Source organism: Cheilinus undulatus, linkage group 22, assembly GCF_018320785.1.
Source record: "Cheilinus undulatus linkage group 22, ASM1832078v1, whole genome shotgun sequence".
In the NCBI taxonomy this organism is placed as follows: domain Eukaryota; kingdom Metazoa; phylum Chordata; class Actinopteri; order Labriformes; family Labridae; genus Cheilinus; species Cheilinus undulatus.
The window spans coordinates 28,958,977-28,973,742 of NC_054886.1; the positions used below are offsets into that span (position 1 = coordinate 28,958,977).

Consider the following 14,766-nt stretch of genomic DNA (forward strand, 5'->3'; position numbering starts at 1 on the left):
TAAGGCCCATTTATACTCCCTTTACGTACGAAAATGTATACGTCCTTTTCAAACAATGTTATTGTCACTGCTCACATACTTCCATGCGTCCTTTATGTTTGCATGGATGTTAACCAATACATCCACGGGGGGGGGGGGGCAGCCCAGAGTCAAAAGTTTATGACAACAACAAACTCAAAAACAAACATGGCGACTGTGAAGGAGGTACTGATAATATACTTCGAGCATAAAAGACAAAAACTGAGGCAGCGTTTCTAACCAACTCGCACAACTTTTCTTCAAAAAGTTCCGCCATTGTTATTTCTTCTTCATGTCTCACTAGAGCTATATATTGGGTAGTGACAGCAACACTGCCCCCACAGTTTCAGGTGGTACTGCTCCATTTGGCCCATATCCGTAAGCTTTATGGAAACGTGCAGAAATACGGACGAAATTAACGCGGAGCACAGACAGAAGGCTCCATCCATATTCTGATTCGTATTTAATGTTGAGCATAAATAGGCCGTTAGGGGTAGCTCATTGGGGTAGGTGTATATTTTAATTAATTAGCTTCCTGGGGTTAGGTTCAGCATTTAAATTCCACTGGTTAGGATTAGAAGTTATTTATTGTATGGATCGATGGGGCATGTTTTGTAGGGGGCGTGTTTTGTACGGAGCTTGGTTTGTAGTGGCTGCAGCCTAGACCCTTCTCGGTTATCCTGCCGACATATTTACGAAGAGAGTCTGAATGACTCATAATAGAGAGAAATAGACACAGGGAGGCTGTGACGTGTCCCTCTGGGTCACTGTACTTTAATGGATGTCCATATATTTAAAACTCATGATTAGGGGGCTAAGTAAAAAAGGTTTGGAACCACGGCTCTAAGATATGCTCTGATTGCTTGTCAACTAAATATTTTCATCGAGGTAATCAAAAATATATGATTGTTAGATTGGAATTAATGGTTCGTTTTGTGATTACCAAACTGGTTCAGTAAAATGACCATCATTAGGCTGAGGTAAAAGGAAAAAAACATCATCATGATGTATCAATTGACTAATTTATCACCTAGATGATATTATCATCTGCATAAAATGCAGTCGGGGCATCCCTAGTTATGATCAGTATGTTCTGATATTACAGAAATCAGAGTCAAGCACTGCCTGAACAGACCAGATACTGAATAACACAGTCCTTCTGACAAAGACCTGAGGAAATTGAGGCTATATTCCCTTTTTTTGTCTTTTTTAAAGCATGAATGTTTTCCTGAATTGAACCACTTTAAGCAACAAACTGCATTTTCTTTTAAATTGCTTGAGTTCTTACAATTCAAACACTTTTTTTGAGAAATATTGCACAGGAAATGCAATGGATGATCTCCCTAACATTAAGAACTGGTGGTCAAAAACTGCAGATTCCTGAAAAGCCAATGCATTCCTCCTCCATGTTACTGGGCTCAGTCAGAGAAAGTTAGACCACGATAGAAAGAAAGCAGAAAATCACAAAACTCCAGACAAAGATAAGAAAAAAACCAAGCCAAAGATCTGACTCCCTCTTTTCCTCAACAATGCCGCTCAGAGTGCCACGGATTCATCTCCACAATCTGAGGTTGTTTTGGCTACAAAAACGTACACGGCAGACAGAATCTCCGATCCCAGCCGCAGCAGGGATGTGGGTCACGTGAAAGGTGAAGGTACCTGAGAGGATTCAGGATGGAGCTGGTCGTAGGTGTATGTGTCATGTGTGTATAGGCAGGAAGCATGCATCAAATTAAACGTGTGTTTGTGGCTGCGCTGCATGACGGGTTCAAAGGGAAGACCTGCAGGTATACATTACTGCTGAACTCGCTCACCTGTCTGAGAGGAGATTCATATCTGAGGATTAATCTGAGCACACATACGGCGGTGAATGTGATGCTCCATTTATGACAAGCTATGTGACTGTGGGCATAAAGAGTGAGACTGAAGGATATATACTTTGAATTTCTGTGCAGATTTCAACCCGTTATTCTCACTATCACAGCTCTGTATGCAAACATGGATCTGCTAGGGCTGGGCAATACCAACCAATAATATCAACTCAATATGTTTTAGCTGAATGGTGACACAGAACAACAAATGCTTGTCACATGCTGGAATGACAAACTCTGATATGATTCTAGTAAATTTAACCCATGTTTGACATCTTATCAACAAAAATAGACGTCCTAAACACCCAATGCTGGACAGTTTTCCATCTTTAAGATTATTAGCAGACAAACTCATGCTCACTTTTCAGCCTAATATTGGGAGTCTGGGACCTCTGATTTTGTTGCCATTATATCAAACAGGTTTCAATGTTGCTTAAATTTCCCAAAAACAAAAATGCTTGCTTTGCGAAAATGATAAAATGTCTGATTATTATTAAAGTCCCTAACATTTGAATTAGAAAATGCTGTAAGCAATAAGAACACTACTGTCAGTGGATCTTACTAAAAATGATCTTGTCACAAGCTTTAGGCCTTTCAAATCAAAATCATCACAAGCTATATTAATATGAACTACATTCTCCAACCCTATATCTCATTTGCGATCATAGACATCAAAACTGCTTGGCATATTTTCTGGATCAAGGATCTCCAAGTGTAAAATGTACAGATAATGTAAAAGCTACCATAAGAAAAAAACTTTAAATGTATTTTAAGGCTGTAGTCCCTGAAGAAGAAAGGCTGTTTAGCAGAAAAGTTGTATAAATTGGAAAAATAGTTCAACATTTAAAGCTTGCATTCATGTAAACTTGAACACCTATAGGGACAGTTGTACAGCTGCCTCTCTTTAAGGTTATATTCTTCTCAAAATACTTCATATAACTTATAAACTCTTATTAATCCAATGCTATTTATTGTCATTTAATTTGAATTTGAGTCAGTAAAGCTTGAAGGGAAAAATGAATGTAAAGGGTTCTTTTGGACCACATTGATGACAGTAAGCTGAATTCTTGAGGAAATGTTTGGGTAATTTTGGACTGTATGCCGTTCCTCCACTAGAGGGCCTCAGTGAGAGCACAGGTACATTCCACTGGGAATGACTGAGAGAGAGAAAAAAGAGGGAAATCACACCTTTACCCGCCCTCTACCTGCAAGTTTCATGTAGCTCTCTCTTTGAAAAGTTAGAGTAAAAATAATGCACTGAATTATTTTAGGTCTTTTTCAAACTTCTGCTTCTTTCCTCTGAGTTTTTCTAGCCATCCTCAGCCTCTTGTAGACGCTGGGATCAGCCACATTCCTGTCTACAGAGTGGACCCCCTTCACCTTTGACACATCTCCATGGCAACAATAACATCCACAGTGTCCACCAAACAAAGTCACACGTGCAGAAACATGCCTTTACCTGACACTTTTACCTCTGTGTTACCCTAAACACAACTATTTAGCCTTTCTCCACAACGCCAAGTCATCAATACTCACGTTTTAAGAGGCTTTCAGTTTAATGCATGCATAGATATATTTATATTATGCTCTACACCTTTATGCATGCCTCTGTTAGTTCTACTAGCTTCCATGCAGACTCCACATAGCTGTACGGGGCTTGATGCTGCAGAAACACCATTTATAAACAGGAAAAAGGTCTCAAATGTTAAGATTTTTCAGACAAGACGCATAAACAGCCACCTGAGTTGGTATTTACATCCTTTATAAACTTCCAGCAGACTTTCCATCCTCTCCAAGGCCCACTTAGACCTCGATCTAACTCATTAGAAGAGGTAGCTTAAAATCCCGACTCTGCATCAGGACCTTTTATGATAAATCAATATAATTTCAAACAAGATATAAGGTTAGACAGCAGCATTTTTATCAGTGTACATTGATAATGAGTTACGACAAATGAAGAAGATGCCAGACTCAGAAAAGACAGCTTACAGTCAGAAACACTAACATAACCATGCTTATTGGTCACAAGATAATCTATCTGAAACGTTTAGGTCAGCCTTTCCAAAACAGCCCAATTTGAAACAGGGGCCCACAAAAACCCTTCAACAGCCACAACATGAGACTCGAAGTGTCTATCGCCATGTTTTTATGGCTGAAATTCTTATTATTCAGCAGCATAAATGCTGCTAGGAACATGTTTTTTAAGGCACAAATTAACGAGCCACCACCATCTGCTAATTTTGACCAGGCATCCACAAAGTCACCTACATAATATTCTAACTCATCTCTTTAGGACATCAAAAAGTCTGTCCTTGCAGAAAAATTTCTCTAAAAGCTTAAAAAAATTCTACAGTCAGGAATGCTTAACAGAGTGTCACCAGTTAACTCAACTCCAGTTAAACCATGACACCAGTTCTGTACGTCAGACTAAATACATGATAAAAAGGTGGCTTGTAAGATAAATATTATGAGTTTTGTTTTATTTGGATTTTTTTTCATACTAACATAGGTGAAAGGAAACAGGAAATATGGAGAGAGAGAGCCAGGGATCACAAGGACCAAACAGCACCAGGACTGGGATTCAAGCCGAGACCGGTGCACCAGGACAGTTTTGACTTCACTGACAAAAACTATAACTAAAAATGTTCATCAACAACCTTTTAATTCATGGAGAAAACAAGACCAAGACTGGGTAAAAACTCAAAAAGATGGTTCTTCGCTTCAAGGAGATTGAAACAAGACTAAAATGTTGGTGCCAGACCGTTGGACATTCAAAATCCATGATAACTCTCCACTGTGCCTATTTTCTGCCACAAAATAAGCAGATAGGGCATTAATATGATTGTTTTACAGATATATTATAGTCTGGCTAAAATGTAAGGACACTGATTGACTAAAACTGAGCTGAATTGGTGTCTAAAATATGACTAAAACTGAAAAACATTACAAGTTAAAGACCAGGACTAATTTTAAATAGCTGCAAAAACAAGTTGTACAAGGACTTCATACAAAATGTATATAAATCTACAATCTAGTATTTAGAATGTGAGTTGAATTTTCAAATTTTGTGCTTTTGATTTTTATTGTTAAAGTCCCTGTAAAGTGAAATCCAAAGTTTTTGTCTTAACACACTAGAAATGTTGGAATGTGTTCGCTGTAAACATTGGAAAATTCTGAGATCACTTCTTTCCTGGCTTGGTTTAATGTGGGCGGGGCCCAATATGTGGGCTCATGATGTCATGATTCCACAGTGGGGAATGACCCCGCCCCTCTAACACTACAATCTAAAATCACAGAGCAGTTCATCTCAGCACAGTCTGTTGTTGGCTGATGTCATGGCCTTTACTGAAAGTTAACAGTCAGTTAAATGCTGTTTTTTTGTTCATTGTGAGGTAAATTTGCCAAATCTATCAGCCACAGTGGTCTATGGATCATTTAAAGCATCAAAACAGAGATCTGAGACAGAAAACGGACTATGTCAGGCAGCTGCATTCTGATCATAAGGTCAACATTCGGATTGTAGCATTTTTGAAATTAGAGAGGACTATATTTCTCCTGAGTGGGCGTGGCTTCAGCTCATTCAACAGACACGCCCACACCATCCTGGAGCAGATTTTACTCATTTTTCATGATTTTGAAGCTTAATTTCATAAACTTATAGATGTTTTATTCAACTGAAATTTGATTTAGGGGTTCATAACACAGTGACCTATCATACAGCAAACCTAAATACAGATTCATTTTTACTTTACAGGGTCTTTAATGAGCTCTCACTGCCTACTTGCAGTACCTGCAGAGACCACCAGAGGGTGCACCTCACACTTAGGGATGCAATTGTTCAGGCTAAGATAATGGTGAGAACGATGCCTGTTTGGAACTAGAAGTCTTAAATGGGTAATATTGGGCAGTTTGACCTTTTTAATAATCAAAAATTGCAGGAAAACTCTAACACGCTTTCCAAATTGTGCAAAAACATTGCCAACATATCCGTTACTTTGGGTTGTCAAGATCTTGACACTCTTCAGACGATGAAAACATCAGAGGAATCAAAACGTGCAAAAACGTCATGATTTTTAGCCATATGTGTTGCCAAAAGAAAGAAAGCAATGTCTAAGTTGCACAATTAAGTTAGCAATATTTGGAGAAATGTATAGAATGGGTAAGAAGCAAGGGCGCCTCACTAGTCCACGCTGTTTTTCAACTGTAGCAAATGTATTTGTCCAGCTTTGACAGTGTGCAGGAGTTTTCTGCACTTTTTACACTTACAATCTATTAACTGCCCATTATTAGCTGTCTATGACGTTTACTTTTGTTGCAATGGTGTCAAACAGCTATCAATATTGTCAGATTTTTTTTGTTTTTCTTGCATCTACACCAACTTTTTCAAATGTTGCCATTGCATTTGCATATTTAGTCGGTATGCAGGTGTTTACTTGCAGTTCTTTTGACTAAAATCAATGAATTGCCCAACTTCAGGACTTTGTTGCTGAGAGCAATCAATATTAATATCATTATCAATATTAAGTGCTGAAGAAGACAAAAAAGGTTTTTATTACATCTGAGAGCTGCAGATTTTCAGCTTTGACTGTCATTTCTACCATGGACTTTATTTGGTTGCAATAATCTTTGTTGCTATTTTCTTCTTTTTGCAATCAATATAATTTGATTTGTCTGGTTTTCCTCAACCCTGACCATGATTGGAACACCCACTTTTCAAATGTTGTGCAATGTAACCCAGGCTGTGAGACGTTTCCTGCTATATTTAATGACTAAAACCAATAAATCACACAGTAGGGTGTGTAGGACTTCTAATTTAGCTGCCTCGGTATGAAACATTCATCAATATAATTTGATTTTTTTGTTTGTTTTTCTTGCTCCACACTGGGACTATCCACTTTTTCCCAAATGTTTCGAACATATTTGTGGAATCAGGCAGTGCTTACGTCCTTATATTTAAAAATATGGGCACTTTTTGGCACCACCAATCCTTAAATTAAAGGAGATTTTATCATTTTTGTTGCACGTATTGTTGAAGAGTATTCAAATTTTGGACAGCCAACGCTTTTGCAGAATTCAGCATTGAGTAAAAGTTTGTCTGCCATTTTTTTTCTATTCAAAACTTAGTATTTGTTGTCTAGGACTTCTGTTTTGCTATGTGTGTCATTCTGGTCAAATTTACACGAAAATAACACTGAAATTTAAACTGCATGTCATCATTTAGTTATATCGAGTTAAGTCCATGTCACTCAGTCCTGCTCTGTTCCCCCGGGGTAATTTTGGCAGCTATTTTTAATTTTGGTCTTAGTTTTAGTCTTTAAATGAAATGCATTTTAGTTTTAGACTAATTTTAGTCGACTAAAACTCAGAAACTTTTTAGTCTGGTTTTAGTCCATAAAAGTCCTCACATTTTAGTCTTTACTTTTAGTCCAAGCATTTATTTTCTTGCCTAAATCTGGTACCAAATCATGATAGTGTGTTCTCTGCACTCTGCCAAACCTGGGGTCCCTGCTTTCTACAGCTGAGAGGCAGAATAGCTGCATTGTTTTTTGACAGAGTAACACCACAGTGGAGAAATATCACAGATTTTGAATGTCCAACAAAAACTACATTACATTTTACTCCAGTTTTAGTCATCTTGATGAAAACTAAACTTAGTTTTTGTCAGTTTTAGTCATCACAGATCTTTTTTTGTTTAGTTTTTGTCATTTGACGAATTGTTTTAGTCGACGAAATTAACACTGCTGCAGTCGATGAAATTAGATGTAAAAATCTTTGTAAGAGAGTCTCCTGCAGGCTTTGGAGCACAGGAACTCCCTCCTTCATCCTTCTACCTACAGGCTCATACCACACATACTGATGTGCAGAAAGTGTGCAGGCCTGATTGGACAGGCCTATGTGGGGGGGCGTGGCCACCAGCATGCAAGTGGCCCTCATGAATTATTAATGATGCTTGAATATTCATCTTGTACAACTCTCAGCTGGTTGGAATATTACATGAGGAGACTGTGTAGTGTCATTTTAGAAATGTTGGAAAGCTGCAGCTGCATTGAAGAGCCACTAGTGCAAACAAATGCAGGGGCGAGGAGGGGTTAAGTATGCACAAACACAAACACACACACCCCTGCTGGATGTCTGTTTCTAAAACATCTCAAGTGCATGGTGGGATTTCTACATCATTTACATTAGAGGCACTGAAGTCATGTTTCTGCCTCTGTAGCTGCACAGAAACAACCAGAAACGTGCGTTTTACTGAGCAGCACGCCAGTGTGGATGAGAAGCACAGGCTGTCAACATCTTGAGGAGCTACAGCTAAAAACCCAAAGCCCATGTAGTCAAAAAGTGTTGCTTTGGGATCGTAAAGCTCGCGTTACCTCAGACTTCTAGGCTTGTTATCACTGACAGAGCTGGGCTGGTGCTCCACATTTCACTGAGCCATCAGCTCTGTCCGCAGCTCACATCTCGTGTCAGTCTTTGACATCTAGAATCAAAGAAACATGCAGAGTGTGGAAAGTGCACCGTGCACGGTTGGCGCGTCAGGGAATAGGGAAGAAACGTGATGCGCACAGTGCAGGACACAAACTCCGTGAAAAAAACTCCATGAAAACTACAGAGCAGAGCTCATGAAGGTGCCCCTTCGATAAAAGAGTCCCACAGTGTCACTATATAGCTTTCATAATGATTATTTCCATTGCATTAACGCGTAAACAGCATTGGGATTATTATTAGAGCAGAAGGATAAGCACTTGTTATACAGCAGCCTCTCTATTTATAAACCTCAGTCGGGCTCGTTGGGAGAGCCGGTGGTGTCCCGGCGCCGGCTGACCGAGAGCAGCAGCTCTCTCGGGTTCCTCGTGCGTGTTTCTTCCCTGTTTCAAACTTTTTAATCTGTAAAGAAACCAAAAAAAAAGTTAAACACGGACTTACCGCGGAGTCTGCCTGCTGCACCGCGACGCACAGAGCGAGGACGAGCAGAGGCACGGCGAGCTGTCGCAGGCTCTTCAAGTCTTTATTCATCTTGGGGGGGAATAACACAAGAATCCGCCTGCGTTAACACTCACAAACTGTACGGCTCTTAATCGCGTGTCATAGCCCTGCTCTCCCTCCTGCACAATTATGAGAAAAAACTCTTCTTCGTCTTCGTCTCGGCGTGTTGGCTGCTCTTGCGCTTTGCAGAGGCTCCCTAGTGGTCCTGGCTGTGGCACCGTGCGCCTCTGCAGTCCCCCCTCTCTAACTTTTTCTCTCCTCGACTTGCAAACCTGCCCCAGCCGGATCTACTTCCCAAAACTCCGTGCGCATTGATATCAGCAGCCTGCACCTAGCACCGAGACCCTGCGCTCATCTAAAATAACCTTCCTGGATGAGTTACGCACTAAAATGTGGTCCTGAAGAGGCAGTCTACATGCAGCACTTCTCTACATGTGAAACTTTGTTTCTGCGCTTTATCATCCGCGCGCAGTTGATAAGAATGTTAGGACCTCGCGAGAGGCGGATGGATAACCTGATGGTGCATCTTCCTGGTTGTCTATCCAATCCTACCCAGCGCCTGAGGCTGCACAAAAAGCTTTGACATTAAACCTTTATTTGACATTTTCTATACGCCTGGGCATGTTGCATTCCTGCCAGATTATTAAAGGTCAAATACTCACTTTTGACTCCTGACAGAGGGAGGCTGCTGCCAGAATGAGACAAAGTAGAATCGCAGTCTATGATTTTCTTTTTGTCAGAAAACTGCATCAACTGACTCTCACTGGTTTATTCTTCTGAATGAAGCAAACCTTTGACAGCAAGAAAAATAGAAGTCCTAAACACCCAATATAAGGCTTTTTGTCTTCAACTATCAGCATTTGCAGACAAATTTCTACACTCTGTCCATGGAACAAAATCATCGGCAACACTTTCAGTGTATTATAGTTTGTTTTTAAAGATTCTGTGATAAAATGGTAAAAATTGTTATAATGATTGGAAAAAGCAGAGTCAAAAAGTTAAGTCATATTTTAACTAAGAGGGAGATAGTACTGCCTAAACTGCAAAATTTTGTTGGCAACTTTTTGAAAAATAGGGAGGACTGGCAAGGAGCGAGGAAGACCAGAAAACAAGCTAAATAGTTAAAAAATAGTTTAAAAAATAGCAGACTTATACAGCAAATGACGGACAACGTATTGTTTTAAATGACTAAGAAGTGCATACAAATTCCTGCTCATGGTCTAAATTGCACAATTTTGTTGGCAATATTTTGAAAAGCAGTGAGGACTGGCAAGGAGTGAGGAAAACCAGAAAAAATAGCTAAATAGTTTTTTTTTTTTAAAGAAATCTCATACAGCAAATGTAGGGCAACTTATTGTTTTAAGTGACTAAGAATTGCATGCAAACGCCTGCTCATTGTATAAATTGCACAATTTTGTCTGAAACGTTTTGAAAAGTAGGGAGGACTGGCAAGGAGCAAGGAAGACCAGGAAACAGCTAAATAGTTAAAAAACAGTTTAAAAAATAGTCTTATACAGTAAATGTAGAACACCGTATTGTTTTTAATGACTAAGAATTCCATTAAAACTCCTGCTCAAGGTCTAAATTGCACAATTTTGTTGGCAACATTTTGAAAAGTACTGAGGACTAGCAAGGAGCGAGGAAGACCAGAAAAAAAAGCTGAATAGTTTAAAAAATAGTTTAAAAAATAGCAGACTTATACAGCAAATGACGGACAACGTATTGTTTTAAATGACTAAGAAGTGCATACAAATTCCTGCTCATGGTCTAAATTGCACAATTTTGTTGGCAATATTTTGAAAAGCAGTGAGGACTGGCAAGGAGTGAGGAAAACCAGAAAAAATAGCTAAATAGTTTTTTTTTTTTAAAGAAATCTCATACAGCAAATGTAGGGCAACTTATTGTTTTAAGTGACTAAGAATTGCATGCAAACGCCTGCTCATTGTATAAATTGCACAATTTTGTCTGAAACGTTTTGAAAAGTAGGGAGGACTGGCAAGGAGCAAGGAAGACCAGGAAACAGCTAAATAGTTAAAAAACAGTTTAAAAAATAGTCTTATACAGTAAATGTAGAACACCGTATTGTTTTTAATGACTAAGAATTCCATTAAAACTCCTGCTCAAGGTCTAAATTGCACAATTTTGTTGGCAACATTTTGAAAAGTACTGAGGACTAGCAAGGAGCGAGGAAGACCAGAAAAAAAAGCTGAATAGTTTAAAAAATAGTTTAAAAAATAGCAGACTTATACAGCAAATGACGGACAACGTATTGTTTTAAATGACTAAGAAGTGCATACAAATTCCTGCTCATGGTCTAAATTGCACAATTTTGTTGGCAATATTTTGAAAAGCAGTGAGGACTGGCAAGGAGCGAGGAAAACCAGAAAAAATAGCTAAATAGTTTTTTTTTTAAAAGAAATCTCATACAGCAAATGTAGGGCAACTTATTGTTTTAAGTGACTAAGAATTGCATGCAAACGCCTGCTCATTGTATAAATTGCACAATTTTGTCTGAAACGTTTTGAAAAGTAGGGAGGACTGGCAAGGAGCAAGGAAGACCAGGGAACAGCTAAATAGTTAAAAAAAAAAAACAGTTTAAAAAATAGTCTTATACAGTAAATGTAGAACACCGTATTGTTTTAAATGACTAAGAATTCCATTCAAACTCCTGCTCATGGTCTAAATTGCACAATTTTGTTGGCAACATTTTGAAAAGTACTGAGGTCTAGCAAGGAGCAAGGAAGACCAGCAAAAAAAGCTAAATCGTTTAAAAAAAAATTAGCAATCTTGTACAGCAAATGTAGGGCAACTTATTGTTTTTAATGACTAAGAATTGCTTACTAACTCCTGCTCATGGTCTAAATTGCACAATTTTGTTGGCAACATTTTGAAAAGTAAGGACTGGCAAGGAGAGAGGAAAACCAGAAAAAATAGTTAAATAGTTAAAAAAAATAGTTTAAAAAATAGCAGTCTTATACAGCAAATGTAGGACAACATATTGTTTTACATGACTAAGTATTGCATTAAAAACTCCTGCTCATGGTCTAAATTTCATTAATATGTTGGCAACATTTGGAAAAGTATGTAAAAGCAAGAAGTGAGGGTTTCTTTGCAGGAGTAGCATGCAATTTTTGTTCATTTTAAACAGTAAATAACCCAATATCATGTAAACCACTTGCAATCGGACCGAAACCTTGTATCGCCATTTTTCATGGTTTTATTTAAATTTTTTTCTTCATAAATCAGTGCTACTGGTCACCCTTTACAATTGTCAAAGGATTTTTGCAAATTTTAAACCAATATAAAGTGTCAAAAGGATGCTGACTATAACCATTCAGCGTTTAATTATTTGAACAAAAGCATTTTTTAATTCCCTGAAAGGTGGTGATTTTTGAGCTATTAGGTTTTGAAGTGACGCCAGTAACTGGGACTTTGCATTCAATCTTGTCGTACTTGTACAATGACAGCAAAGACTTTTCTATATACTATTACAGCAGCAGCCATTTCTAACATTCATCTGAGTTGAAAACGTCAAAGGATCCACAAAGGATCCCTGTGGTACACCATCTTATCTGTATAGCATCAAATTCAATGCATTTGTTTGAACATCTCTATCCTAATATCTGCTCTAAATGTTGCTCAGACACTGGGTTTATCAAGTTGCCAACAGACCCATTTTAATTAATTCATGGTATATTTAATTTTATCTTCACCTGTGTGAGTCTTACATGCTGTTTATCATAACGAGTGAATTCATCTAATTCTGTTAGCAGTTTGCTCAGCCCTGGTTGAAATCAATAATTACATACAAGATAAAAGGCATCATTTTACTACCCTGCTTCTCATTTTTAGGCTTTACAACTCAGATATACATAGGTTAATTTTGTAACATTTAATCAAGACAATGTTTTTGGCTTAAAAACAATACATAGCATTCATGACAGTTCTGAATTTTAAAGGATCTAGTAAGGATCCCTGAGGTATGCCACGGCTGTTTGTGAAACTCAGCATATAAAAAACATCCAGAGCAGAGATGGAGATGTTCAAACAAAATGTATGAAATTTTATTCCATGTTGTAGATTTGATTTAAGCAATGAATGCAAATAAATGATAATGTTATAATACTAGAGAGGACTAAGTATTTGAAATTTTATATAACTTGGCCAATAGAGACAATATAGAAACACTAGATATAGAGTTAGGCCCTGAAGCCTGGTAGAATATTTGATCAGTTATTATTTGAATATGAATAGCTGAGGTGATGCTTGAAGTAGCAAAAAGCAACACTAGATTCAGTTCAATGAAGTAACTGCTACTGAGGAGTAGTAGGGTGAGGAAAATAAAGACGTTGACAGGAAGACATTTTTTCATTATGCACTTCAGGAAAAGTCCAGAAAATGAGAATGAAGGGAAATGTTGAGAAAAACAGTTTAGACGTTGAGAATAGTTCACTTTTTCAACTTTTTCCTCAACATTTCAACTTCCATACTTATTTCTCAACATTTTTGCTCTATTAAGACCCTTTTCTCCACATTTCTACTTTTTTTTGTCCATTTCAACTTTCATGCTGACATTTCTACTTTTTTCTGAATGTGATTTCCAGATGGGTAGACTTCTCAACTTTTCATCTGTTTTCTCGACATTTGTCTTTTTTCAACATTTCAACTTTTTCAGTCAAAATGTCAAATTCTTCTTTCAACATTTCATGTTTTCTTGACATGTTATCTTTTTTCAACATTTCATCTTTTCCTCTCAACATTTCTACTTTTTTCCAAACATTTAATCTCTTTTTGATAATTTCAGCTTTTATAACTCAACATTTCTCAACATTTTATCTGTTCCTCCACATTTCAACTTTTTTTCTTCAACATTTAATCATTCTTCTCGACATTTATCCTTTTTCCGACATTTTAAATTTTTTTTGACTCCATGTTCCAACTTTTTCTTATCTCGACATTTTGACTATTTTTCAGGTTTTGGACTTTTTACCTCAACATTCCATCTGTTTCTCAACATTTCCACTCTTTTTCAACATTTTAACTTCTTAAAATTCAACTTTTTAAAAACTCAACATTTTAACTGTTTACCCAGGATTTTGGCTTTTATTCATTGTACATACTTGTTTTACATTTTCAATTTTCTGTCATTTTGCCCAACATTCTTACTTCTTTGTTCAACATTTTGCTTTCTAAAATGTCATTTTGGCTTTTTTTTCCCAGATGTTTTGAGTTTGTAATCTCAACTTGTTACTATTTCTTTTTCACTTTTTGATATGTTTCCTTAATATTTCAACTTTTTCACTCCACGTTTCTCAACATTTTATCTGTTTCTCCACATTTCAACTTTTTTCTTCAACATTTAATCATTTTTCTAAACATTTATCCTTTTCCCAACATTTTAATTTTTTTAACTCACTGTTTCAACTTCTTTTCACTCGACATTTGACTATTTTCTCAAGATTTGGATTTTTAATCTCAACATTCCATCTTTTTCTCGACATTTTCACTCTTTTTCAACATTTTCACTTCTTTAGATTCAACATTTCAACTTTTTGAAAAACATTTTAACTGTTTGCTAGGATTTTGCCTTTTATTGATTGTACATATTTGTTTTACATTTTCAATTTTTTTGTCATTTGCCCAACATTCGTACTTTTTTGTTCAACATTTTGCTTTCAAAAATGGCATTTTGACTTTTTTTTTTGTATGTTTTGAGTTTTTAATCTCAACTCGTTCCATTTTTGTTTTTTACTTTTTGATTTTTTTACTTAAAATTTCAACTTTTTTTTAACTCCACATTTCCCAACATTATATCTGTTTTCTCCGCATTTCAACTTTTTTTCTTCAACATTTAATCATTTTTCCCCAACATTATCTTTTTTTTCAACATTTT

General features: G+C 37.1%; 1 protein-coding gene across 2 annotated transcripts in view; it reads right to left on the reverse strand.

Moving 5' to 3' along the window:
* The window catches only part of col4a5 (collagen, type IV, alpha 5 (Alport syndrome)), an 80,182-nt gene extending 71,077 nt beyond the window's left edge, over window positions 1-9,105 (reverse strand). For both annotated transcript variants that reach the window (XM_041779320.1, XM_041779319.1), the window contains exon 1: window positions 8,814-9,105. In XM_041779320.1, coding sequence (XP_041635254.1) covers window positions 8,814-8,903 — 90 coding nt within the window. In that variant the 5' untranslated portion in view covers window positions 8,904-9,105. The remainder of the gene's footprint in view (window positions 1-8,813) is intronic.
* Between the last annotated feature and the right edge of the window lie 5,661 nt (window positions 9,106-14,766).